Genomic DNA, 27,660 nt, shown 5'->3' on the forward strand with positions numbered 1-27,660 from the left:
ACAGACTGTGCAACTTAGACTAAACCTTAGACGCTCTTCTTTCATCAGAAAAAGAGTTAATTCCTAAATTATATGGCTCTGGAGTTATATGAGCTTGAAATCAGGGTGGCTGTCCAAAATACAATGCAATACATACATATTGAAGCTGGAACAATGCACATAAATTGGAAAAAAGGGATATGCCGCCCCCTTGCGGAAAGAAAAAAACATTGCCAGAGATCTGGCCAGCGCTTTATCGGCACCCAAGCAAGAAAAACCAAAACCCGGACTAATTTGGGAATGGCGTTCTATGTCATATTTTCAATTCCCAAATAAATTCGTAAATGGCAGTGAATGAGTTAACATGATTTTGATTTTGAGTGGTGTTGTCAACATACATAGATAAAACTGCGTACACATTTGTGAAATGGTATTCTATTCTGGAAATGACTTTATATTTTCCCCCTTGAGAAAGGTCTGGCATTTGAACAGCTTTGTCAGCGCCACTGTATTTGTGGACATTGCATTGCATTCCGTTCTTACCCAGTTTTGGAAACGATCTCTCTCAGAATCCTCACAGCGTCATCATTGCTCATGTTCTCAAAGTTGACATCATTCACCTGAACAAACACATGGCACATCATCTCTCAACAACTTCAAACTAGCAATATAAATATCACTACATTACAACCTCAATGAAAATGAGGTGTTAGTCATCAATCAGTGGGTATTGTGCAGGCAACAGGAAAAACGTGAGGGTGTGCATTTTAACAGGATCATTAAAGCTTCAGTAAATGAGGCATCAATTGTGTGAATGGCAAATTAGTTACCGAATTGGGGGAAAAAAATTGAAGATTTTTAGCCAGACACAAAGAACAGAATGCAACTTAATGAAGATAACCATAGCATCATCTTTTGAACTATGACAGCGATAGTTTTTATGTATATATACCGGGACAGTGATACCTCAGTTTACGAACGCTTTAGCTACCAAACTTTTCACCTTACAAACATTAAATTCGTGAGAATATAATCTTGGCATACGAACTAGTTTTCGGGAAACACACGGAGCACCACAACGGCTGGCAGACTAGTTTTTGGTCGGCGGAAGAATACCAAACCACACGGCCGAACAGCGCCTCCGTGGCTTCCGGACTACTTTTCCACACCACCTTTCTCTGAGTGCATACGTGGTTTGCTATCTAGTGGATACTTTCGTTTTTTTGGGGCCGAAAAAGACCCCACCACAGGCTAGTGTTCAGCCGAAGAGGACACAAAACAAAATTACGGTCGAGCAGAAGAAGGAGATCATCGAGAAACACGAACGAGGTGTGCGTTTGTGTGACTTAGCGTCCCAGTACCAGTATGCTAAGTCGACCATTACTATGTGTGGCTAAGGGTGTTTCTGTGTTGTCTAAGCAACTGTCTCAGGCAATAGAAGAGGTTGAAAACTGTTGATTTGGATTAACGAAAAGCAGCTAGCAGGGGACAGTGTGAGTGAGGGTATTATCGCAGAGAAAGCATGGCAACTTCACTCGGATATCATCAAGAGGCAACTACATCAACGACCCTCACAAAGGTAAATAAAACGACTTTATTATACAGTACAGTTTATTTCTTTAATTACAATACAATAGCGCTTTTATTATACATAAAAGAAGGTATATTTTGTGTAGTTTTAAGGCTTATTTAGTAGAAAATTATGTTTTATGGGGACCTGGAAACGGATTATTCTCATTTTTAATGGTTTCCTATGGGAAATTAACGTTTGGAAGACACACTTTTCGCCTTACACACACTTTCTGGGAATCAATTACGTTCGTAAACTGAGGTATCACTGTACTAATACATTTGAAAACAAGTGAATTTTCTCCCCACGTATTTCTGACTCAAAGCAGCCCTCTTGTGGCCATCAGAGAATGTAAGGCAGTATGGCTTTTTTTTCACATGCGGGAGGGAGGGGGGGGGGGGGCTGATGCCTATTATCCCAGCAATCTTCTGGCAGTCGGCGGGGGACACGTTGAACCGGTTGCCAGCTAATCGCCAGGAAGCTTTAATTTACAACTTATATTAAAAAGGTATTCAAAAGTAACCAAAAAAAGAACCAACCCACGCAACATGCAAATTAGAAGAAGGCAAAAATAGAAATAAAAAGAATTACTATGACCTCCTCAAGAGCCGTGCTCTATTTTTACATGTGACACATCTAAATCTGTGTCACTTCTTCTGATGAAAGGTAGACAATAAGGGTGTACCTGCAGGAGCATGTCTCCAGGTTCTATCCTGCCGTCAGCAGCCACAGCTCCGCCCTTCATGATGGAGCCGATATAGATGCCGCCGTCTCCGCGGTCGTTACTCTGCCCCACGATGCTGATGCCCAGAAAGTTGTACTTCTCTGTTGGGCGACACACAGAGAGGAACATTTGAGTGGTACAGTATATCACTGTCGAGACAGTCCATGAGAAGAAAATGGGAATGCAGATACCTCGAGGCATTCAATCACTTTTTCTTTGAGAAGTATTTTAACAAATAAATGGCTTAGTTAAGGAACATTTTCCCCATTTTGAGGCGCCATTTTTTTCCCGGGTTTTAATACAAACGCTCCCCACTTTACGAACGAGATACGTTCCGAGCGGTCGTTTGTAAGATGAATTTGATCGTATGTTGCTTCAGTGCTATATTTTGTATGGAGTGTATATTAAAGTCAAGCACTGAACGACGAAGTATAAAACACAGACACTCTAACAGTCTTAAAATAAATTCACACCGACTGCATTACGACGACATATATCCTTGGGTCTTCAGTAAGCCATTACTGAAGCTGCTGGCACGTAATTACCGAATTACGTGCCATTACTTTTTGTTATGCATCGCCATTTGCTTCCTCTTCGGAGCGTCAACTGGGAAAAGGGATTTCTTCCCCGCCCACATACTGTACGCAGCCAATCGTAAGCGAGTTTCGTGGATCGGGGCCTTGGTGTCCGTTGCATAAACATCCAACCTCCAATGTGTCTGTGTGCGTGCATGTGCGTGAAGCACAGTACGCAGCCAATCACGAGCGAGCTCGGCCGCAAAAAGGCACGCAATACAAAATCTAACTTACAGTATCTATGTCCGAACATTTTTCAACAAATTGTACCCCCAAAAATGTTCGTATGTACCATAACGTCGTATCTCGGGTGTTCGTAAGTGGGGAGTGTCTATATACAGTATATGCAATTTTGTTTTTCCTTGGGAACTGTGTCAGAATAATCAAACATAACTATGATTACTAAAATGGAGGACTTACCCATGTTAAGTGTGACGGTGATGATGTTGAGGCTCATGGTGGAGTCTGTGATGCTGCTGAAGGAGGAAGACTGCAAAGGCAGAAGGATGATACATGTGATGCATTTGGCAAGTAACTCCTGGTGACATCAAGTCAATATCACAAAGTTGGCTCATTTGCGTGTCACGCTCAACGTCGCAGCCAATTTCAGCAGCAATATGTTTTTGAGGCACTCACCCGGTCTATTTTGGACACTTTGTGTCTCCGTCGGCGGAGCTTGTGCCTGCGCATCAGCTGTGAGGAGGTGCTGTGTTCTGTGGAGCTACTGAGCCTAAAAAAATGACGCAAGAATGTGATTTCAATTCAAAGATTTCCATGTTAGATGTCAAATTATTCAAGATAAACATGTGCTGATTTGACTTTTCATTGTGTTTTCATTGTACTTAAAAAAAACTCAATGTTTGTCTCTCATATTGGTTTTAAATTCACCAATTCACAGATTAGCCGATTTTGTTATCATATGATTACTTGCATTACTTTTTATTTCTTTGGCGCAATGCTGGCTACAATATATATGATTTTGATTGTATTTTGTATCTATCGAAATGGCGGTCATGTACCATTTCAGGAATACAAACAAAGGAGATGTTCCAGTAGCGAAATGGCACAGTTGAGACCGAGCTTACCTGCTTGCGTCGTCGTCTTCACTGTCGACAAACGAGCTGGACTCCAGTTCGCTGCTCATGACGGAGGGGCTGTCGTAACCCATGGCCGAATCCCTCACAGTGCGCTCGGATTTAGAGTGACCGTTGATGCGAGGGACTGGAGACAAGTAAGAGGGAGTGAGTGTGGTTGCAACAGGAGCTTCATCAACACATTAGCTGTATTATCAAAGGCAAGTCAAGTCAAAGTCAGCTTTATTGTCAAATATGCTAATATGCATGACATACAGCACAGATTAAATTACTGCCCTCTCAGACCCAGTGTGCAAGGCACTTATAATGACTTTAACAAACATAATAAACATGAAAACGCCAATTTGCCGGGAGAGGGGAGCCGCTGCGTGTTCACGCGCCGCCATCTTGGGAAAAAAAACAACAAAAATAACGAATAATATGACAACACAAATACACAGTTATTCATTCTTCAGGACTTGCTGTATCTATTATCTTCAAATTGGTCACAAGTGAACACTTGTACTGTATTTTCCGGTGTCTAAGGCACACCCAAAAGCCTTGATTTTCTTCCAAAGACGGTCCTGTGCCTCATACACAGGTGCACCTTATACGTGAAGTAATATTGAGCCACAACAGGTCTCGCAACTACTGGTAGCAGCCACTGACTCAATTTACTCCTGTAGAAGAATTAATGCGTAACCCCACCATCTACTGTAGCGCCTTACAATGTGGTGTGCCTTATATATGGAAAATGTTTGAAAATACACCATTCATTGGGGGTACACCTTATACTCTGGTGTGCCTTATACACCAGACAATACAGTAATATATTCCTATATTATATTTGTAAATCGTTTTTTCATTCATTTAAGGTATGCCTTATACTCTGGTGCACTGTATATATGGAAAATATTTTAATATACACCTTCATTGGGGGTGCGCCTAATACTCCGGTGCACCTTCTTCACCGGAAAATACGGTAATTCCCTCTGAGAGGTATCAAACTTCGTCATTGTGATTAATGTTTGCAAAAAATTACAATTGCATGACAACACGGAGCACTGTTTTGAATATTGCGCCGCCATCCGAGTTGTTGGGGTCACCAAAATGTTTGACACGATTCTGACTCGAAATGGCAACAATGATCATCATTGCCCATCAGAATTCTCCATCAGAAATCCAAAAGATGTACTTGGGTGGAAAAAGATACAGTCCCATATTTTCCGGTGTTTAAGGCGCACACAAAACCCTTGATTTTCTTCAAAAGATGATCCTGCGCCTTATATGCTGGTGCGCTTTATATGTGAAGTAATATTGAGCCACAACAGGTCTCACGACGACTGTCAGCAGCCACCAATTCCATTCCCCCCTGTAGAAAAAAGCATGCGTAACTCCAACATCTTCTGTAGCGCCTTATGTTATGTGCCTTATATTTGGATATGTTTTATATATTTATATATTATATTATATTATATTATATTATATTATATTATATTATATTATATTATATATTTATATATTGTAGTTGGATTGTTTTCATTCATTGAAGGTGCGCCTTATAGTTCAGTGCACTCTATATACGGAAAAAGTTTGAAAAGACACCATTGATTGGGGGTGCGCCTTATACTCAGGTGCTCCTTATACACTGGAAAATACAGTACATGTTTTGAGGTGGTGGGATCTAGAAACAGAGACAGTACGCTGCAAGTAATCACACGCAGCACACATACACTGCCGGCGTTGGGTTGGGGGCGCCTCCGGGTAACAGCGTGTCGGCTGTAGCGCTCTGCTTAGGCCGAGAGGGCGAGGCAGAGAGCACATCTGCCGAGCTCTGGCAAAACATTCCAGCAATGTGGTCGCTCCCATCGCAACAAGGTGCGCCTCACAAAAGGGGAGTTTGAGCCAACATCCTCACAGCCATGGCCTCACGTTTGTTCTCGCGCACTCACTCCCCGGCGCTCCAGATAGCCATCCATTTATCTGCGTGCTGCTGCTCTACCTTGACAGTCCATCTAAAATAGAGGAAGCAGCATATGGAGTCGCAAGAAAAGTCCAAGAGACCCACTCATTCCAATGATGGCTACTCCAGAAAAAAAAGCTTTGCTGTCAACTTACTTTCCACCAGTGGCGGGCCGTCAGCGCCTGCAAGACCTTCTCTGCTAGCCTAAAAATATCCGAATTCAATATATTTTGTCCATAAATTATTTTTAAATAATCCCAAATTGTTTTTCAGCTTCCTTTTACTACTTTTCCTCTGTTGCGCTGCTTCCAGACATGTGTTTTTGTATTTAAGCATTTAACCAACCGCATTTCAGCCATCATTTGTAACCAGGGTCAGAAGTCTACCTGGACGCCTTCACAATCAGTTCTACGGGCCCTGTTGCATCAAATATGTCGACCAAACTGTTGATCTAACCGATCACATTTCGAGTTGGGAACCCAAGGCCTGGCCACATAGTTTTCACAAACTATGATTGACTAGTCACATGATTGGCTAGTCGCTAGCCAATCATAGTATAACTAGACGTGAAGTGATAATCGTATACTGGCCAGAGCGAGCACATTGTATCGGTATCGAGTTGCATAAGCAAATATATTGTGTTGCTTTAACAGCAGTTTTGTCAACCCACAATGGCTGAAGGAGGAGAAAAAATGGATTTGGTTGCAGATTTAGTGTTAAAGCCATTTTCAAGACGGACTTTTTTCAGAAAAAAATCATAAAGAAAGGTTGTTCAGTTATTTCCCGGCTAATGGTAGCCTCTAGTGGACTTGTAGTGAATCACACGACACTTTTTTTCAGTCGGGATTGATTCAGACATAGCACTACTGAAGGCCAAGCAATGAAATCCACGGCCCGCCACTGCTTTCTACAATACAATAAAAAATAATCAAGGATGTTGCCATTTAAGACCAATTTAAAGGAATCAACATTCAAGTTGTGACATTCAACAGTCAAAATAATCACTCTTGCGAGGGACACAGAACAAATAACAACAATAACAAGAAAGGTGTCTCACCACAGCCAAGAGCGACCTTTTATCCTACGTGCTGACAATCTGAAAGGCCAGGACCGAGTGTTGCATACATGCCACTTCTCATCACACACACAACTATAGGACGGCAGCTAATCTGCCTCCGTCCAATCAGAGCGCAACAAGGTAAAACGAGCTTTACAAAGAGGAGTTGCCGTCTCGGTTGAAATCATCCTCTGCGTGTTTTCGCTTTTTTACCTCTATTTTGGATGACAGCTGTTTCTGAGAGACTGTTTCAATATGGTAACACAAGCTAACACACCTCACGTCTACACATGCTCACCGCCCGATGGCAATATCAGAAATGCAGATCACCTGCTGGCCTTGGAACAGATCAAATCCCTTCACCAAGCTCCATGGACCCTGAGGGTCCAGCACCTGTTCCAAAGGCCTGCAAAAGTTTCAATGACATTATTCCTCTCAAAACACTCTAGCCCAGACAGAAAAGTCAGAGCATATGATCGCTGGCTCAACAGGTTCAAGCGATCATCTCTCAAACTGCATTGAGTTCTGTGACAGCATCACTTGGAGCGGGTGTATAAGGTGACCGGGGAATTCCTACTGCCAACGCTGTAGGCGGCGAGGCTTCGACTGTGGTTTTTGTTATGGCTTCACATCCAGGCCGTGGGATTGTGGTTGCATTTGGTCAGTCAATGCAAATCACATTGACTTTACTTGCTTTTGTGATTTATCAGAGCTGCACAACTCTACCTAGGGAAACAACCAGCTAAACTCCCGGTTCCATTTAATTAGCAGAAAATCCAGCCTCTGTGTACGAGAACACCCCCCCCCCCCAAAAAAAAAAAAAAAAAAAAAAAAAACAACAAAACAATGAACTATTTGCAGATCTCCAAGTCGTACGGTGCATTATGGGTAAGGAACTCTCCTTGGCTACCAGCTGTTCAGTTTAAACTATTAGAAAGCAGCATACAAAGCCTTGACTTGGACCATTTATAACTTGGAACAAAATGATTGGAGACAGGGATGCATGGATTGAAGAATCTGTGATGAGAAGAAAGGAGCATCAGCGCAGAACGTCGATGCATATGTGGAATAGTCGCGGCTTGGAATTGAAGCGGATTTACGTGGGATAGGAGATGTGACACAATCTCTTTCATCAATAGATGCTACAGCTTCGTGTTTGCTTTCAACATTTAGTTTGTAGCAGACCTGCACAAATCACCAAGACGTCCCTGATTCACTGGTGAAAAGGACGCTTTGATCCTCTCGTCTTTCATCAAGAACTGCTTCATGCAACAAAGAGGGTGCAGAAAGTGCTTCACATTGAATGACTGTGTCTTTGTGTTTTATTATTTTGTTCTTTTGACTTCAAGATGGCGCCGCGAGAGTGGCTGCCTTCCAGCAGCTCCTGTATTAAATTTTTCTACTTCTGTTTTCCTTTCCTTTTCCTTCCATAACTTTGCTGCCGTGAAATGTAAATTCCTCCCCTGTGAGACTTATAAAGGCTAATCCAATCCAACACTCAGCGAATCAAACAGCAACGCGCTTTGCCACAATAAGATTGAAACGCGGAAATATTGTGCAATTTAAAATGTTTTAGAGGCGTCAGCATCTATTTCTGGCAGGCTAATCACATGTGGTGTATTTAACTGATTCTGTCAGCTTGCTGTACCAAATTAAGCCTCTGCATGTTCCAAGATCAGTTTCTAGATATTGACAAAATAAATGCAGTCATGATATGTGTAATTTCGGGCCAGATTTTTCTAGCCCTCTGGGTCTTTTTCTGTAGAGAAATTGTGGCAAATGCTTAGAGTTCCCCTCCCCCAACACCAGCAAATCCCACGAGAGCAGTTAAACATGGGACAAAGGGCACCTGGTGTTTGTTATATGAAGCATAAAGCCTTGTAAAACATGCATGCCAGTTTTAAGGAGTACTATTCAAAATTCATCTACGCACAGTCATAGAAAAATAATTTGTTTGGTAGCTCTTTTGTTTCACCTCACTTTCTCATACATGCACAGAGCAGATCTGCAAGTGGCCTATTAAGAGATGGTAAAAATAAGTCTGCAGGAAAATAAATGATTCTAATACGGCAAAAACAAGAGAGAGACAGACAGGGAGAGAGAAATGTTCAATGGGTTGTAATAATATTATCCATTGTTGCCATGGCGACAGCAGATAATTAGAGAACACGGCTGTGTTCATTTCAAAGTCAAAGTCAAAGTCTGCTTTATTGTCAAATATGCTAATATGCATGACATACAGCACAGATGAAATTACTGTCCGCTCGAACCCAGCATGCAAGGTACTTCCATGTACATCGCCTGGCAGAGGTCTTGCAGTGGTGTCAAATTGGGGAAAATCTGATTGAGCAGGAACCATCTAATATTCTATACTGTTGTTTTGTTTCGCCTTATAGTTTAAATTGAATTCCATTTAACGTACTGCCAAACGTGTCAGGGTGTGTGTCATTTTCACTCAAATTGCAGAACCCACAGAATATTACATTTTAGGACTACATAAACATTCAACGCAGCAGTAAGGAACCTTAGATTATCTTCTATTATCAGAAAAAAAGGTATTTCCTAAATCATATGGATATGGAGTTATATGACCTTGAAATGAGGTGTACAAAAGGGGAATGCCCTCCCCTCGTGGGAGGTCTGACTGAAGCTTAAAACGCACCCCCCCTCCCCTGCAAGAAAAAACTAAACCCGAACGAATTCGGGAATGACGCCACATTTCTTATTTTAATTTACCGAATAAATTCGGGAATTGCATTGAACGAGTTAAGAAAGAAAATATACATGTTTTGTATTAGAACAACTGCGCTGTCCTTTAAAATGTATTAATTACTTGAAGCAGCAACCAATAGTATCAGCGCTCACTTTTGGTCATTGTTCTGAGTTGTGGAGATTTGAGATAGAATTGTTGAAGAAAAATAGAAAAAAAACAATGCACAAAATCTGGCAAAAGTACCTGTAGTTAACCTATTTGTAGGACCAAAAAAGCTGTTTGAAAATCACAAGCACGGTCAAAAGATGTTCTAATGGTCAAGCAGCCCAAGCACAAGTGCTGGAATATGAGAAGGAGAAGAATGTGATTTAGAAAAGATTGGTTGTGATGAAAGATGGAAGACAGAAAGGGACAGCTGTCACTCATAATAATAATAATAATAATAATAATAATAATAATAATAATAATAATAACACTCGTGTGCAATATCTGAGATCAATATTTTCCGTTCTGATTCACAGCTTGTCAAAGGCGCCAGAATGAACATGTTGGAGCAAGCGCAAGCAAATTATTTTGCAATGGCGCCACAAAAAAAAAACAAAAAAAACGCAATGTTTGCCGAGGGCCAGAAAAACCAGCAAACCTGAACTTGGTCTCAATTATTTTTAATGCAGCATATTTTTCAGACAGTTCAAACATGAGTTGATAGTTGCTCAAGAACATAGACTGTGTACGTAAACTGTCTTCGTAAAAGAAGCGTTCTTTGTCTCCCCCAACACAAACTCAGGGTGCGGTAAGGGCATCAGAGTGGTTTTCCAAAGGCTGTTGAAAGTAGCCAAGAAGTTGCGATTGCACTTGAAACTTTCACAACTTTATAAAAGCTTCCTTTTGGGGGCGGCATGAGGCTGGCCCTAATTTGCCGGGGTTGATGTTGGGGGGATGCAAAATTCTGAGACAAATCAAACAATTTACTTACGTTCGTTTTCTCGAGCTCTTCTCCGCGTGCGCTCTCTTTCCCGTTCTCGCCGGTGGCTGAGGAGTGACTCTGTGCCGGTCTCAGTATCCAGGCCATCACGACTGCTTACCGCGTTGGCACTACAAAATCAGAAAAACTTGAGTTTAACTCATTCATTGCCAGATGGGCAAAAAATGTGTCCACTGCAGTGCCAGGGTCTTTGTCATTTTAAATCAAATTATACACAGAGTATTGAGTTTTAGGACTACATAAACATTAAATGCAGCGTAAGAAACCTTAGACTCTCTTCTTTCATCAGAAAATAAACAGAGTTATTTCCTAAATTGTATGGTCGTGAGTTATATGAGCTTGAAATGAGGGAGGCTGTCCAAAATACAAAGCAATACATACATATTGGTTTATATAGGGCTTTAACAAGAGCTGAAGCTGGAACAAAGCGCCAACATGGAAAAAGAAGGGAAAAGCTGCCTCCTTGTGGAAGGGAAAAACATTGCCAGAGGCCATGGCCAACGCTTTATTGGCACCCCAGCAAGAAAAACCAAAACACGAACAAATTCGGCAATGGCGCTCATGTCATATTTTCAATTCGATAAAATTTGGTAATGGCAGTGATTCGATTAAATTTGGTAATGGCAGTGAATGAGTAAAGTTGGAGGGACACTAATGGGACTGACACTTCGGAACACGAGCACAAGGACGCGTTCTGCACACTTATTGTGTTTAGCTTCAGAGGTGATGTGCATTTCATATGAGAACCGTGTTTAAAATTTACAACCTCTAGCCAGTCACATACAATAGGGTTATGTCATGAGGAAAGCCAAAACGGCAAGCTGCAGAGTGTCTTCAGCAGGATTTTAAACCTTACAGAGACTCGGAATACAGAATGGCAAAATTGTGCAGTGGTAGATCAGGTGTGAGCGGAGCAATGAACAGGCCCTGGTTGTTGGTGTCTTCAAAGGCTACGCAAGAGCTAGAGCACAAATTGGAATTCAGTCACAAATCTGGCGGCACTCGAGGCTGGTGAAAATGCCGTCACTTTATCCACCTGTCTGTTACACCAATTTAGGTGAACATGTTTCGTCCACACATATCCATAATGCATGACTGTGATAATCCATGCAAATTCTCAGACACAAATGAGCACATTCACTGTGCAAAAACAGAAGGTGAGACAAATTCTTAATCAGCTAATGATAATCGAGACACTGTGTAAACACCCTTTAAGGAAAGCTGCTCGGTGTGGAATGCTGGCAGTTGGCTCACCTAAGATGGATGACACCACTGAGGGCATGCAAACTGAGGCTCACACTCCGTTGACGTGTGACTATGAGCTATACGTGTAAATAGGGATGATGGCTGGCCATGAGGTTGTTTTTCAATCGGGGGGGTAGATTTTTCAAGGCTAAACTGCAGCGTTGAACAAACATCCAGCCCCGTTTTTATCAAACCAACAGCCCCTTTCGCAGCACATGTCCGCCCACTCCCTCTTGGGAAATGGAGATGGGTGCTTTTCATGTCTGTTCACCCAAATTAGCAGGCAGAAGCACATCACTTACGTCCACTCCCAGAACAAAACAACCTACTCTGTACGCTCATCAAATGAAGCCATTCACACCCGAAAGCACGTGACCGGCATGAATAAGGCGCAAAGGCCAAATGATGTGGTAATCATATTCCACCTATTTAGAGAGAGCAGGAAGGGCTGGCTACAGTGACGAGGTTCGGCGAGGGGAATTCACTCAGTTTGCCATGTCAGCCTCAAAGAGAAAAAGAGAAAGGGTGAACCGGGGAGGGAAAGCCAGGAGGGTGGGGGAAGATTTGTGTGAGAGTCGGTGCACTGTCGCTTTACACCACATGAGGGCAGTAATGGTCGCGTTAGACAACATCAGGAAGGCAAGCTGTTTCTCCAACAGCAGAGGGCAAACTTGAGCCCGGATGTCAAATGCTGGATAGAGATACAACCGAGACATGGCAGCCTGCTTGTTCTCAATATAGAGCCTCGACAGGATTGCTTTGGCCCTGCAACGACAACAACTCTCAGCCCCCATACTGTCAGCCCTTCAAGTTATATTTAGAGTGGACCGTCCCTTTAGCAGGAGGCGCGATATTCTCCAGGTGTTGGTCATCGGGCTGCCAAGAAAATATTCCTGCCCGCGAGAAAGACGGAGGGGAAGCCGTTAAGAGAGAAAAGCTCATGACAATGCAACTCTTTCATGACTGAGGAGGGAACGAGAACCTGAAATTAGACTTTGAGAATAAAGTTGCATTCCTAAGAGAATACATAATATGTACTGTATGTAATATGTTCATTAAAGTATTGAAATATATTAAACCACCCAATTTCACATTACTAGGTACGAATCTACAATATACACTTAGAGGGACTTTGTAATTATGGTAATTACTAGCTTAACCTCTTTATTTACCTCTATTGGACTATCCCTGGCTCTGGTTTCACCTCATTAGCATGACTAAGCCTATGTGGTATCGGCCTAAGAAATCTGTCGTAAGCACAGTCTAAATTAAACGTTAAACCACCATGCCGTTTTAGAGAAAGGTTTTGCTGTTTTACAAAAACGGCTTCTTCTACTCCCCTTTCAAACCATCTATTTTCTTTGGCAAAAATTTTAACCTCACTATTGTCAAATTGAGTGGTTGCTCAATCTGCAGATGTACTGCAGATTGAGACCCCCTAGTATTGTCCCTGCGATGTTTTTTTTAGCATTTGTTTAGTTTCCCCAATGTATTGCTCTTTACAATCTTTTTTTTACAATGTATAGAATACACATTATTATTATTATTATTATTATTATTATTATTATTATACAGTCTGTGTGTCAATGTCTGGAGGCGAGCTTTGGCCAATAGAAGCTCCTGCGTGAGTCAAACCGTGGCTCTGCTTTCCTCCACTCTAGGGCCTGATAGATTCCTGCCATAGGATGATTGTACCCGGCAGGAATTTAGCTCCATACAAAATCCTGCAATTTTGCGGAGACTACATAGGTGAACTGCAACATAGCAGAGGAATTACATTTGAACTCCACCCATCATCAGATACCATTTTTAGTTGCATCACTGTTTGATGAGCCAGCTTGCTTCCTTCTCTGTGCTTATTTTTCTTTGGAAAAGAAAAACTGATCCACCTAAAAGAATGCACCTCTAAGATCCTGTCACGTGCCTTGATGAAACTAAAAACTACTCTCCTTTCATTAAACTAAAGGAAATACACAAAATAAAATTCCTAAAAATTACAAATTTGTAATTATAAATAAAAATACAACCTAATTCAGGTAAAACTCACGTTTATGACATAAAAAAGGGAATATTTTACTCAGATGAGTACTTGGCCATTGCAGGATTTTCTTGCGTCTATCATGTAGCTACAGTTGAGTGCTTTGAGAGACTAATGCTGCCTGGAGATAGTTTTGCAGCAAAGGCTATTTTAGAGCAGCATATGCATCGTTTGTACAAATAAGAGCCAGCTAGCGCCTCTATAGTCCATGGCCAACTAATTGTGGCCCCGGAGCATGATTCTTTAGTTCCCTTTTAGCACATACCAGAGGTGGCATATTCACACATACAGTAGATGCGCTGCAACTTCATCTCCAACCAACTCTGTGATGATGACTCAATGTGGCAAGCTCAAATGGGCACGCTGCAGTAACAAGGTCATGCAGGAGTGTGTGCTTCAAGACGCATACGTATACGTGTAATTGTGCACACACGTTGAGCAGGGAGCGGCCTACTCACTGGAAAGAAGGGGGCCGGGAGTCACCGATACCGCCTGTCCTCTCCAGAGGAGGGGGAAGCTCTGGATGGCTCTCTGTGCACTGGGATCCTCCATCAGAGTGAGTGCTCTCTGCAAGCACCAACTAGGAGAGAAACGGAGAAAAGGAGAATCAACAAATAATCCAGCACACACACATAAACAATCAATTACAGTCAGGACCGTACAACTGTCATTTAACACATTTTTTTGTGCTACATTGCACTACACATGTATAACTCTCAATTGTTTACGTCGTCACCAGTTTTAATACATGGGGCACATCACATCAAACAAGCAAAAATAGACACACTTTAAACACGCTCAAAAGAGTAGGACAATAATTATTGTAAGGGTAATAAAATTGTCTGCAATGCGGTATAAACTCGACTAAAATTCCAAGTACCGTATTTTCCGGTGTATAAGGTACACCGGAGTATAAGGCGCACCCCCAATGAATGGTGTATTTCCTAACCTTTTCCAAGTATAAGGCACACTGGACTAAAAGGTGCACCTTCAATGAATGAAAAAAGTTTTCCAAATATAATATGTAAATAAATAAAAATTGTCCAAATACAGTGATACCTCAGTGTACGAACGCTTTAGTTTACGAACTTTTCGCCTTACGAATAAATTCGCGAGAATGTAATATTGGCATACGAACTAGTTTTCGGGAAACACACGGAGCGCCACAATGGCTGGTGGACTAGTTTTCGGCGGAAGAACACCAAACCACATGGTCGAACACCGTGGCTGGCGGACTAGTTTTCCACACCCACTTTCTTTAAGTGCACTCAGTGCAGACGTGGTTTGTTATCGAGTAGATACTTTTGCTTTTTTGGGACCAAAAAAGACCCCACCACAGTCTAGTGTTAAGCCGAGGAGGACACAAAAGAAAATTACGATCGAATAGAAGGAGATCATCAAAAAACGCAAACGAGGTGTGCGTTTGTGTGACTTAGCATACCAGTACCAGTATGCTAAATCGACCATTGCAACGTGTGGCTAAGGGTGTTTCTGTGTTGTCTAAGCAACAGTCTGAGGCAATAGAAGATATTGAAAAACTTCTGTTGTTTTGGATTAACGAAAAGCAGCTAGCAGGGGATAGTGTGTGAGGGTATTATCGCAGAGAAAGCACAGCAACTTCCCTCGGATATCATCAAGAGGCAACTACATCAACGACCATCACCAAGGGAAATAAAATGACTTTATTATACAGTACAGTTTATTTCTTTAATTACAATACAATAGCACATTTATCATACGTAAAATAAGGTATATTTTGTGTAGTTTTAAGGCTTATATAGTAGCCAATTATGTTTTATGGGGACCTGGAAATGAATTATTCTCATTTTTAATGGTTTGTTATGGGAAATTACGGAGCCCCAAAGGGGACGTCGAAGAAACAAAAAACAACTTTGCGAGATCTCGTAATACTTTGCAAGATCTCGCATTCTTTGCGAGATCTCACAAAGTTGTTTTTTTTCTTCGATGTCCCCTTAGGGGCTCTGTAGGAAATAAATGTCTGGCAGACAAACTTTTCGCCTTACACACACTTTCTGGGAACCAAATTAAGTTCGTGAGCTGAGGTATCACTCTATAAGGCACACCACATTATAAGGTGCTACAGTAGAGGCTGGGGTTACGCACGACTTCTACAGGGCAAAATTGAGTCAGTGGCTGCTGACAGCCGTTGGCAGACCTGTTGTGGCTCATTATGGCTTCACATATAAGGCGCACCGGAGTATAGGGCGCAGGATGGTCTTTTCAAGAAAAATCAGGGCTTTAGGGTGTGCCTTATACACCAGAAAATATGGTCTTTGAAGGTATTCTTTTTCCTTTCGGCTTTTCCCTTCAAGGGATCGTCACAGCGAATCAGTGTCCTTCATCTTCAGAGGTTTGAGTCGCATGTTTGTTTTGGCCAAGGTTTTATGTCGGATGCCCTTCTCGACACAACCCTTCTTGACACTCTATGCACTTGAGATGAAGATGAAGATAAGGCTCCCAAACACAAAATGGCCATCGGCACAGCAACATTCAAAAAAGCAAATGTATACAGGTCTGGATTTTGATGAAGAATGTTGTTTCCAGAGCGCTTGACACTTGAATTAAATCCCCCAAAAAATTAAATGCAAAAGAAGATTTCCATTATTTCGAATCGTAAGTGTGAAAAAACAAAAAACACACACAAAAAAATGCCCTCCCTGCAAATTTAAGGAGTAGCTTGCTACACAATGGCGCCCATCAATAATTCAGGCCACAGCTTTAACCTCATCTTCATTCTTCAATGAGAGTGGAGCGGCGAAAATGTAAATCCTCTGCTAACACGACACCTTGATTTAATTGGACATCCTTTATTGGCCCCTGGAGACACTCTGGTAATTACACAACACTGGGAAGCAACTCAAGCGACAGAGTGACAAATGCACTCGTTTCTCCACAAGGAATTGATCCACTGCACAATGGATGGTTAAGCAGTTGAGCAGAAAATAACATAACTGAAGAATGTTCGGGGGAAAATAGCCTCTGCGGAGGCAGTACCATAGATGGCGTACAAATGCGTTAGGAGGCATGCACACACGTGTACGGGCGTGCCACACGTGCATCAGGTCTCATCAGGTCACTTACCCAGGACACCACCCTGCCGTTGAAGCAAGGCAGCTTGGCATTGTCATCAGAAATCTCTTCTTTGACAACCCTGTGGAGCAGAATGAATCACATAATCAGGACAACAGCACGTGTAGGTACAGAAATCATCCAAAAAAAGAGTAAACAAAATAGTAATTTATTAAGTAAAATGTTCGAAACATTTGGCTTTGTATAACAAGTGTCATGATCTGGTTGGCGACCAACGGGGGGCGCTGTCGGCCCCGCCTGCACCTGCACAGGTGCTGGTCGTCCCGATCAGATTGGCGAACAGCGGGTAGCGACGTCAGCCCTGTCGGCAGCCTCGCAGGTGCTGGTCGTTATAATCAATGACACTTAAAAGGACACCTGGCACGATCATCCAGTGCCGATTCATTGTTTGTTTGCTGCTTGGTTGCAGCATGCATCTGTCACGGTTTGCGAGGTGGTGATGGCGGGTGCGGATCCCAAAAAGCAGGCAGGAGTGAGTAGGAGGTTGTTTGACAAATTGTATTAAAATAAAGTCAGCAGGAACAAAATGTAAAACATCAAAATGATCTGAATGGAAAAAATACAAAGTAGCAAAAGAAGACCAAAAGTAAAAGCCCGCCAAGGTTAAACAAACACGTACACAATGCATGCTGCAACCAAGCAGCAAACAAACAATGAATCGGCACCGGATGATCGTGCCAGGTGTCCTTTTAAGTGTCATTGATTATAACGACCAGCACCTGCGAGGCTGCCGGCAGGGCTGACGTCGCTACCCGCTGGTCGCCAATCTGATCGGGACGACCAGCACCTGTGCAGGTGCAGGCGGGGCCGACAGCGCCCCCCGTTGGTCGCCAACCAGATCATGACAACAAGCAACCTGGTAATCCACACTCATTTCTGTACCAAACAAAGCACATTTCTGAGGTGGGGCAAACCTAAGCAAACAGACAGCGGGATGAAACAATATGCAAAAAACGTGCGTGAAAACAACAAAAAATGTTTTCCTTTGGAATAAAATTAAAATGTATTCTAAAACTCAATGTTTCTCGTTATTCAAAATTGAATTAATGCTGAATTCTGTGTAAAAAGTACTGAAGAGAGGGTTCATTTTTGAACTGAGGAACAGCCGTACTGAAGGGCTTTTTTAAGTGACGTATTAAATTCGTTGTCATCAACCTACCTCTACTACGGCAAAATCCTCAGTACGTCTATAAACTGTCATTGCAATGACACTTGGGCTGTCAAGATTAGTTGATTAATCACGACAAAAATTAATTAAGTACCAAAAGTGTCAACAGTTAATTTAGTCGGTATTATTTTTGTGGTTATGATTCTCTGATCAAAACATACTCCAAGGCTCCCGCCGCACTGTCTGCATTTTCTGAGCGTGGGTTGACGCACATGCGTAGCAGTGTTGATCCGGGCCAGCTGTAGTGTCACTGGAAAAGCTACGCCCAATTTTGGCAGTATGAACAGGATCCCATCACTGTTAAACCTTTATTAAAAAGTAAATAAATAATGAATATCATAAGAGCAGTTTGCCAAAGACTACGATGTCCAATGACTAACCATATGCACTTTTTGTTGTTTTTTTTTAGACACAAACTTAATTCTTGCTGGTAATTTATTTTTGGTGGCTATTATATATAATTATTAATAATAATAATAATAATAATAATAATAATAAATTACATTTTAAGCGCCGTTCGAAGCTCTCAAGGACACTTTACAGACAAGCGTAGGTACTATAATAAATGAAATATTATCACAAATAGAATGTATCTTCTTCTTCTTTTCCTTTTGGCTTTTCCCTTCAAGGGGTCGCCACAGCAAATCAGTGTCCTCCATCTTTAGAGGTTTGATCCGCATGTTTGTTTTGGCCAAGTTTTTACGTCGGATACCTACCTGAGACAACCCTCTGTATTTATCGGGCTTGGAACCGGCACAAGAAGACTTATGTCCCTTTGTGGCTACAGAACAAGCAACTCGCTCAGTAAAAGGCTCCCAAACACAAAATGGTCATCGGCCCAGCAACATTCAAAAAAGCAAAAACTATACTTACCATATATATATATATATACGAGGATTTTATATATATATATATATATATATATATATATATATATATATATATATATATATATATATATATATATATATATATATATAAAATCCTCGTCTCACCCACCATGGGTGGTGTCTGTCCCCATTTCATCGGCCCAGCAACATTCAAAAAAGCAAAAACTATATTTACCATATATGAAGGACTTCTTGAGATCAGCCACTTCTGCTATGGTTCGGTGGTACATCCCGTGTAGGGGCTTTTCCTCCCATGATTGTCCCTCTTCCAGCACCTCATCCTCTGTTCCCCATTGACTGAGACATTCTCTGAGTACATTATCCGTTGGAGCCTTCTCTTTGATGTATTCATGGAGCTTGGATGTTTCATCCTGGACAGTGGCTCTCACACTCACTAGTCCCCGGCCTCCTTCCTTACGGCTTGTGTACAGTCTCAGGGTGCTGGACTTGGGATGGAACCCTCCGTGCATGGTGAGGAGTTTTCGGGTCTTAACATCTGTGGTCTGAATCTCTTCCTTTGGCCACCTTATTATTCCTGCAGGGTATCTGATCACTGGCAGGGCATAGCTGTTTATTGCCCGGGTCTTGTTCTTGCCATTGAGCTGGCTTCTGAGGACTTGCCTCACCCGCTGGAGGTATTTGGTCGTAGCCGCTTTCCTTGTTGCTAATTCGAGGTTGCCATTGGCCTGTGGTATACCAAGGTACTTGTAGCTGTTTTCAATGTCTGCTATTGAGTGAGTGAGACCCCTTCAGTGTGAACTACCTTGCCCCTCTTAGTCACCATCCGACTACATTTCTCCAGCCCGAATGACATTCCGATATCACTGCTGTAGATCCTGGCTGTGTGGATCATACAGCTTGATGTCATCCATGTAGAGGAGGTGACTGATCGTAGCTCCATTTCTGAGGCGGTATCCATAGCCTGTCTTGGCGATTATCTGGCTGAGGGGGTTCAGTCCTATGGGGAGAGTGCATCACCTTGGTATATGCCACATTTGATGGACACTTGCGTTAGTGGCTTGCCATTGGCTTCAAGTGTGGTTTTCCACATCCTCATCGAGTTTGCAACGAAGGCTCTCAGGGTCCTGTTGACCTTATACAACTCCAAGCATTCATTGATCCATGTGTGTGGCATCGAGTCATATGCTTTCTTGTAATCAATCCAGGCTGTGCACAGGTTGGTATATATATATATATATATATATATATATATATATATATATATATATATATATATATATATATATATATATATATATATATATATATATATATATATATATCATTGTTGCATGGCGCTAGCTTCCCGCGACAACTACCGCAAACACATCAGAATGATTGTATTCTATTGTATAGGTGACGCTTTTACATAGAGCACAATGACAAGCTTACATCCCACCGCAAAACCTGGAAACAAAACTTAACAAAAGCATAAAACATGTAAATTCACACACTATGATGAATGAAATAAAGCACACTGAGACCTTCATCAGTGACTGTAAATGGCCATCGCAAAATACCTTCCAGTTAACCGTTGACCTGCTGGGGCAAAGTTCAACAGCAGCCCGTGTGACAGCTGCCAGGCACACGCAGATGGCGCGACGGAGATAAGATGGCCAGTACACTTACAAACGTGACGATTGTCAGTGAGTTGTTGTTGAACTTATTATGACGTGCGACAAGTCATTTAGTCTGTACTGAAGCAGTGTCAATGATTGACATATCTCCACCGGAGATTCTGCCATACCTCAAGTTTAGTGTAAGTTCTGAGAGTTGAACCAGAGATCAATCTTGGTTGCCCTTATTGCGCCTGCGCAAAGTAGCTGAAAAAGCCAGCTAAAATATGTAACCTTAAGCATTATGCGGGAGGACAGAATCAGAATCAGAATCATCTTTATTGCCAAGTATGTAGAACACACAAGGAATTTGTTTCCGGTATAACACGCTGCACTAGTATCGTCGTCAAAAAAACTGCTAAGTGGCACTATACAGTTCCATTTTGGCTACTGTTGAAAGAGTTCAAAGAGTTCAAAGAGTTAATGGCTTGGGGGAAGAAGCTGTTTAAATGTCTGCTGGATTTGGTGCGCATGTATCGGTAGGTGCATGTGTGTGCCAATTGTATGAAAACATCTATGCCTCTTAATAGAAAAAGGTACACACAGTTGAGAGGCATTTTGCTTCCGCTGTTAACATTGTTTTTCATGCTAACGTCTTGATTTGTTCTGACACTTTGCAACAGTGAGAAAGCGCATCATTGACACCTAAATAATTACGTGTGTCATTCAAATGTTCCTGACAGAATTTAAAACATTCTGATCAATTGTGATGATTGCACCTAAGAAGGATCTGCTTGAATTATTTTGCTCTAACATTGATATCATTTATCCTAACAGTTTCTGGGTAAATATATCATCGGGAAAAAAATATAGCGCGACTGGCCTAGTAAAACTGAATAAATAAGAAATAAAAATATAAGTACAGTGCACTGACTGAAGGGAAATATATTCTCATGGCAGTCAGCTACTCTTCAACCAGGCTTGCAGGTTTTCTGCGGGAAACACTGTATTGCATTACAGCACGGGTGTCAAAGTCAAGACCCGCGGGCCATATCCGGCCCGCCACATCATTTTTTTCGGCCCGCAAAAGCAAATCAAACTTGTTAAATTCCATGATGATTGCTAAAATCTGAGCCAAAATTTCATATTTTTGGATGTTAACCACAATAAAAGTCATTACTCTTGACTTCAGATTTGAAAACGAGTTATTCATTAATTTGCTGTGTGCTATATGTAATATTTGAAGGGATTTAAACATTCTAATGGGTTCCCCAAATTCATAACGGCCCTCGAGAGGAAACCATAACTACAATGTGGCCCACGGCAAAAAATGACTTTGACACCCCTGCATTACAGTGATGCCTTAGCTTACAAATGCTTTAGCTCACGAACTTTTCGCCTCACGAACATTAAATTCGCGAGCATATAATCTTGGTAGACGAACTAGTTTTCGGCGGATGAACCAAACCACACAGCGCCACGGTGGATGGCGGACTAGCTTTCGTCACTCCCTTTCATTGAGTGCAGATTTGTTTTTTTATCGAGTGGACTACTTTTGCAATTACGGGACCGAAAATGACCCCATGACAGGCTCGTGTTAAGCCGAAGAGGACACAAAAGAAAATTACGGTCGAGCAGAAGAAGGAGATCATCGAAAAACATGAACGAGGTGTGCGTTCCTGTGACTTAGCTTCCCAGTACAGCACGCTAAGTGAACCATCGCTACGTGTGGCTAAGGGTGTTTATGTGTTGTCTAAGCAACAGTCTCAGGCATGAGAAGAGGTTGAAAAACTTCTGTTGATTTGGATTAACGAAAAGCAACTAGCAGGGGACAGTGTGTGAGGGTATTATCGCCGAGAAAGCATGGCAACTTCACTCGGATATCATCAAGAGGCAACTACATCAACGACCATCATAAAGGTAAATAAAATGATATTGTTATACAGTATAGTTTATTTCTTTCATTACAATACCATAGCACATTTATTATACATAAAATAAGGTATATTTTGTGTAGTCTTAAGGCTAATTTAGTAGAAAATTATGTTTTATTGTGATCTGGGAACGGATTATTCTCATTTTTAATGGTTTGATATGTGAAATTACAGACAAACTTTTCGCCTTACACACACTTTCTAGGACCCAATTAAGTTTGTGAGCTGAGGTGTATAACTGTATTTATTTTTTATTAAACCGTGCAAACAAGGTGTGACTTAAAGGAAAAAAAGTGGATAACCACAAAGAGGAAATGGAAAGTGGGTTGGAAAGAAAAATGAATAAATAAATAAATAGAACTGTGTGGCTACCATCGATTCCTCCACTCACACTGACTGCATTGACCACAGAGACTTTTCAAGCTTTGCTTTGTAACCGCAGATATCGCTGAAATCATGCCACAAACTTGCAAATCCATAACATCACTTTCAGGGGGAAAAAAAGCTGACACGCCATCATAAAGAAGAGCAAGACCTTTTCATCCCACATATATTCTTCAGCAGTATGGGAAAAAAAAAAAATACCCGTCCACTGGCACACTTGTACAATGTAGAGGGAGTGGCGCTAATGCAGCCTTTGCGGCTTGTGGAAGTGGAGGCCGCTGGGTGAGCCGCTTTGTCCACCTCAGGAAAAAGTCAAAGGAAGTGCCGACAAGTTATGTTGAAAGTATTTGCATCCTCTCTTGCAAGTTGCATGACCAGTTGTGACGATCAACAAACTATCAGCTGCGCCTCTCCTTCCTCATTCTGTCATTTAGTCAGAATGAATGACTAATCCCATAAACATCTGTTACCAAACCTTACCTGCAGCTCCACAAAATACACTCTATTGAAACCATTGCAGGTTTAGGACGACCGAGTGACAGTAAGACAACAACAGAGCACGGCCAGCGGGCACAGGAAGCAATAAGACTCCAAGTACAAGACAAAGAGGCTATCAGCTGCTCTGGTGAGGTCCAAATTAAGATCTTTTTAGGGCTATTTTGACCAAATGCAACACCTCTGGTTTACGTATGACCAATCAACAATGTTTGTTTTTTTAATTGGCTATAATCAAAGTGACTTTTGGCTTCCCTGTCCAGGGGTTATCACAGCCACAGCGAGTCACTGGCACAGTTTTTTGACTCTTTGTGACTCAACCCACCTTTTTTCAACAGGCTAAGGACTGATAGCGATTGCCTTTTGGTGCTTTGATAGGTAATCGAGCACCGTCTGTGTGAATTACATGCTCCATGACAGTATCAGTGCCTTTTCGACATTCTATAGTACTGTATATGCATACAACTTTTTCATGACTCTATGCTAACTATCTAAAGATATATGAAATACGATATACAGTAAAGTATCGTTATATCGATATTCAAGGGAGTCCGAAAAAATATCGATATAACCGGGACTATCGATATATCCGACCCTGTTTGCATGTAATTTTCTCCGTGAGTGCATAGAAATAGTATCGATATAACCGGGACTATCGATATATCCGATATCGATATAACGAGACTTTACTGTGTATATATATATATATATATATATATATATATATATATATATATATATATATACATATAAGAAATATCTAAACACAACACAATACATATTGATTTGTATAGCGCTTTAATGACAGTTGAAGTCGTAACAAAGCGCTTAACATGGACAGCTAACATGGACTAAAGTTTGCTGACGAAGCCTCTTGGATGAGAAGCGAAACATCCGAAACCTTCAAAGAAGTACAGATGACGGCTGAAGAAACCTTTTCCTTGATGGACCACTCCTGTACGACTGAGCGCTTACACAGATGGACAGGTATCATATACAGGAAATAAAGTAGTCACAGAGATAGTAGGAAGCACCAGGGAGTGAAACCAAGATCAAGTCAGAATCATGGTGAGTCGAATGCCAAAGAGTATAAGTGAGTTTTGAGACGGCTTTTAAAGATGGGCAGCGAGGTGTCTTGTTGAATGTTCAGTGGCAGGTCATTCCAGAGAGTGAGACCAGCAACGGAAAATGCTTGATCCCCTCTGAGCCAAAAAAATATATAAATCAACATTAATGGATGTGTGGCATATGCAGAATTCACTCCAGAAGGTATGAATATGGATTACGGGTATATATTTAGACTGCAACATTTATTGATGATGTCATCATATCTGTCGCGGTGTGAAAATGGCTACTGACAGCATAAGTAGGTGAGTCGCTCGCCTCAAGTGCGCAAAAATCCAACAGTAGTCCATCCTCCATGCTACTCGACTGCTTTGGAACTTCAGTGGCAATGCTAGGTACCAACCTAACTTGCTCCGCACAAACTCAGGAACTTTGGCAAGCTAGGATAGAACAGTGAAAGTGCAAAAAACAGACAAATAAACACGCACATAAATAAATAAACAAACACTGTTTAAATTAATCAGATTAGCTTCAGGGAGGTTTAATTTAGACCATGTTTGCAACAGACTTCTTAGCCTGATACGACATAGGCTGAGTCATGCTAATGAGGTGAAACCAAAGCCAGAACCAGGACAATAGAGGTAATAAGATTGGCTTCAGGGAGTTGTCCACTGCTCCCCCAACCTTAGAGCAATTATCAGCACAACTTTAGTTCACTGACGAAGCTCTTCGGATGAGGAGCAAAGCGTCTGACACCTTCAAAGAAGTACAGATGACGCCTGAAACATTTTCATCGATGGATCATTCCTGTACGACTGAAAGCCTACACAGACAAATTCCAAGCTTCTGATAAAAGTGTAACCGCTGGCGGACCTTAGCTCACAACGAATCAAATGTTAGCCTGGTGTATGCAATGTCATATAAATCTTGATCCAGTGATTTTGAAGGGAACAGATCATTTAATTCTTCAAGTCTTTTTTCCAAGATCTGTGGCCCCCCTTCATGTGTCCGACATAGACCAGCTGCGAAAAAGGAATCTAAAACTGCATGATGAATTCTTTTTTAGACACTTAGTTCGTCGTATTTGGAGTCGCTCTGTATATTCAGTCAGCAATCATAACGGTTGTCAAACATTTGCTTGGTTTGGCAGATTGAATGAATGAGATGCAAACAGACTAGGCTGACGGAAAACTACAGTCAGCCTTGTTGTCCGAGACTCAAACGCAGGTAACGAGCGAAATACTACCAGCTCGGTAGTATTTCCGCATGACGTCAAGCGCACTCCAGCACACCGGCGGCAATGACACCCCATCAACTAGAAAATCTCTGAACAAATAAAGCGGGTCGCTCAATAAGGGACTTTCCTTATGAATATTGATGGTGTTGTGAAAACAAAAGCAAGTATGAATTGCACACAATGAATGAATTTGACCAGGATGCTGGTGGGAAGTGGAAGGACAATCAAGGGACAAGTTGATTTGTTTGTCTGGTTTATTAAATTTTGCGTGTCAGTTACGCCGAGAGCTGTCAAAAAAAATGCAAGTGTATTTCAGCGATCCCCCCTAAGAGAAGCCAGTTTCTACTACAGAAGACCTTGCACTGGCTCCTAATTTACATTTCAAACAGTATCCAGCCCTGCGAGGGATTTGATGTTTTCCTCCTCTGCTCAGCAGTCTTACTGCGGCGTAGCCAGCATGGTTGCCACAAAGACTTGCCATCTTCTCTGCCTTTGACTGCCTTTGCTTCCATGCCATGCCATGGCCATACGCTGCAAGCATAAGCCCGACTCAAAGGCTGCATGCAATGTGCTCAGGGGAACCTTTATACTCAAAGTGTCCTTGGTCCAATTGAGATCCACACTGAGCTGATACACAACATGAAGCTCTGTCTGTCAATGGAGAAGGAGACAACAAGCTCTGTTTGTTTCCATAATCCTGCTTGTTGATCACCTAAAGCCTAGGCAGCAGGAAACCGAGGATAAAGAGACACCCCCGAGGCCGGCCAGCCATCAGGAAGAGCCGCTTTCCCTCCCAAGGTCATGCTGCAGTGGAAATGGATGACGTCTGGGGGGGGGAAGACGTCGACTGCCTTCCCATACTTCCTCCACTTGGATTGTTGCCTTTCCAGCGCGTGCTATGGGATGATGACTCGTGGTGGAATGACAAACTGACATAAATATAAATATGTCATGCTGAGCATAGGCCTGACAGATTTTCTTTCCAGGATAAAAGACGCCACACTGACAGGGGCGGGGGTGTCAGTTTCTACACTGCTACAGTATTTAAATCTGGAATAGTCAGCAAACCATCTCACACACACACACACACACACACACACACACACACACACACACACACACACACACACACACACACACACACACACACACACACACACACACACACACTCCATGTAGTATGTAATGAAGGTGCCTGGCTAAAAGCCTCAATCGGCAGGTGTCATTCTCCGATAGCAAGAGCTGACAAATCTGAACAGCACTTGCCAGAAAATGCTCCAGGCAGCACCGCCAGTTAAGTGGAGGATTTGTCCATACTGTCAACAACACAGCAATGCCATCAACAACAGTCTTAATCAATGCAAACATTAAAATAGTATATTAATAAGAGGTTAAAAACAGTTGAATAAGTCAAATTAACAGGTCAATTTATTTTTTTAATAAATGAACATTTATTAATTCTCAAATTTACTCAGGAATTGGAATTGAAAATATGACGTGGAACGCCATTTCTGAATTTGTTTGGATTTTGTTTTTTTCTTGCATGGGTGCCGATAAAACTCTTTTTTTCTGATGAAACAAGAGAGTCGAAGGTTTCTTGCGCTGTATTCAATGTTTATGTAGTCCTAAAACTCAATATTTTGTGGCTCCTGGAATTTCAGTGAAATTTCTGACAAAAACCCTGGCACTGGAGTTGACACATTTTTTTGCACATCGTCTGGCAGTGAATGAGTTAACTTAATGGACTCAATTGGGCTCTGTGAATCATAATGCTCCAATTTCACTTGAGTCTATTGATAATTAATGACATTGTGACCGAATTGAAAATTAAGAAAAACAATTACAGTGATACATTTCTATTTTATATTTCGGTAGCTAGGTTTGACAATAGTTTGTGG

At 41.8% G+C, this 27,660-nt stretch overlaps 1 protein-coding gene across 2 annotated transcripts in view; it reads right to left on the reverse strand.

Moving 5' to 3' along the window:
• LOC148902874 (segment polarity protein dishevelled homolog DVL-1-like) overlaps positions 1–27,660 on the reverse strand; it is a 41,531-nt gene that overhangs the window by 12,469 nt on the left and 1,402 nt on the right. For both annotated transcript variants that reach the window (XM_088992450.1, XM_088992459.1), the window contains exons 2-9: positions 17,025–17,094; positions 14,381–14,502; positions 10,631–10,749; positions 3,934–4,069; positions 3,485–3,578; positions 3,269–3,338; positions 2,235–2,374; positions 523–599 (exon numbers count right to left, since the gene is read on the reverse strand). In XM_088992450.1, the coding sequence (XP_088848576.1) occupies positions 523–599; positions 2,235–2,374; positions 3,269–3,338; positions 3,485–3,578; positions 3,934–4,069; positions 10,631–10,749; positions 14,381–14,502; positions 17,025–17,094 (828 nt within the window). The remainder of the gene's footprint in view (positions 1–522; positions 600–2,234; positions 2,375–3,268; positions 3,339–3,484; positions 3,579–3,933; positions 4,070–10,630; positions 10,750–14,380; positions 14,503–17,024; positions 17,095–27,660) is intronic.

This window comes from Hippocampus bargibanti, linkage group LG01 (assembly GCF_051943395.1).
Source record: "Hippocampus bargibanti isolate YZ-2025 linkage group LG01, ASM5194339v1, whole genome shotgun sequence".
NCBI classification, from domain to species: domain Eukaryota; kingdom Metazoa; phylum Chordata; class Actinopteri; order Syngnathiformes; family Syngnathidae; genus Hippocampus; species Hippocampus bargibanti.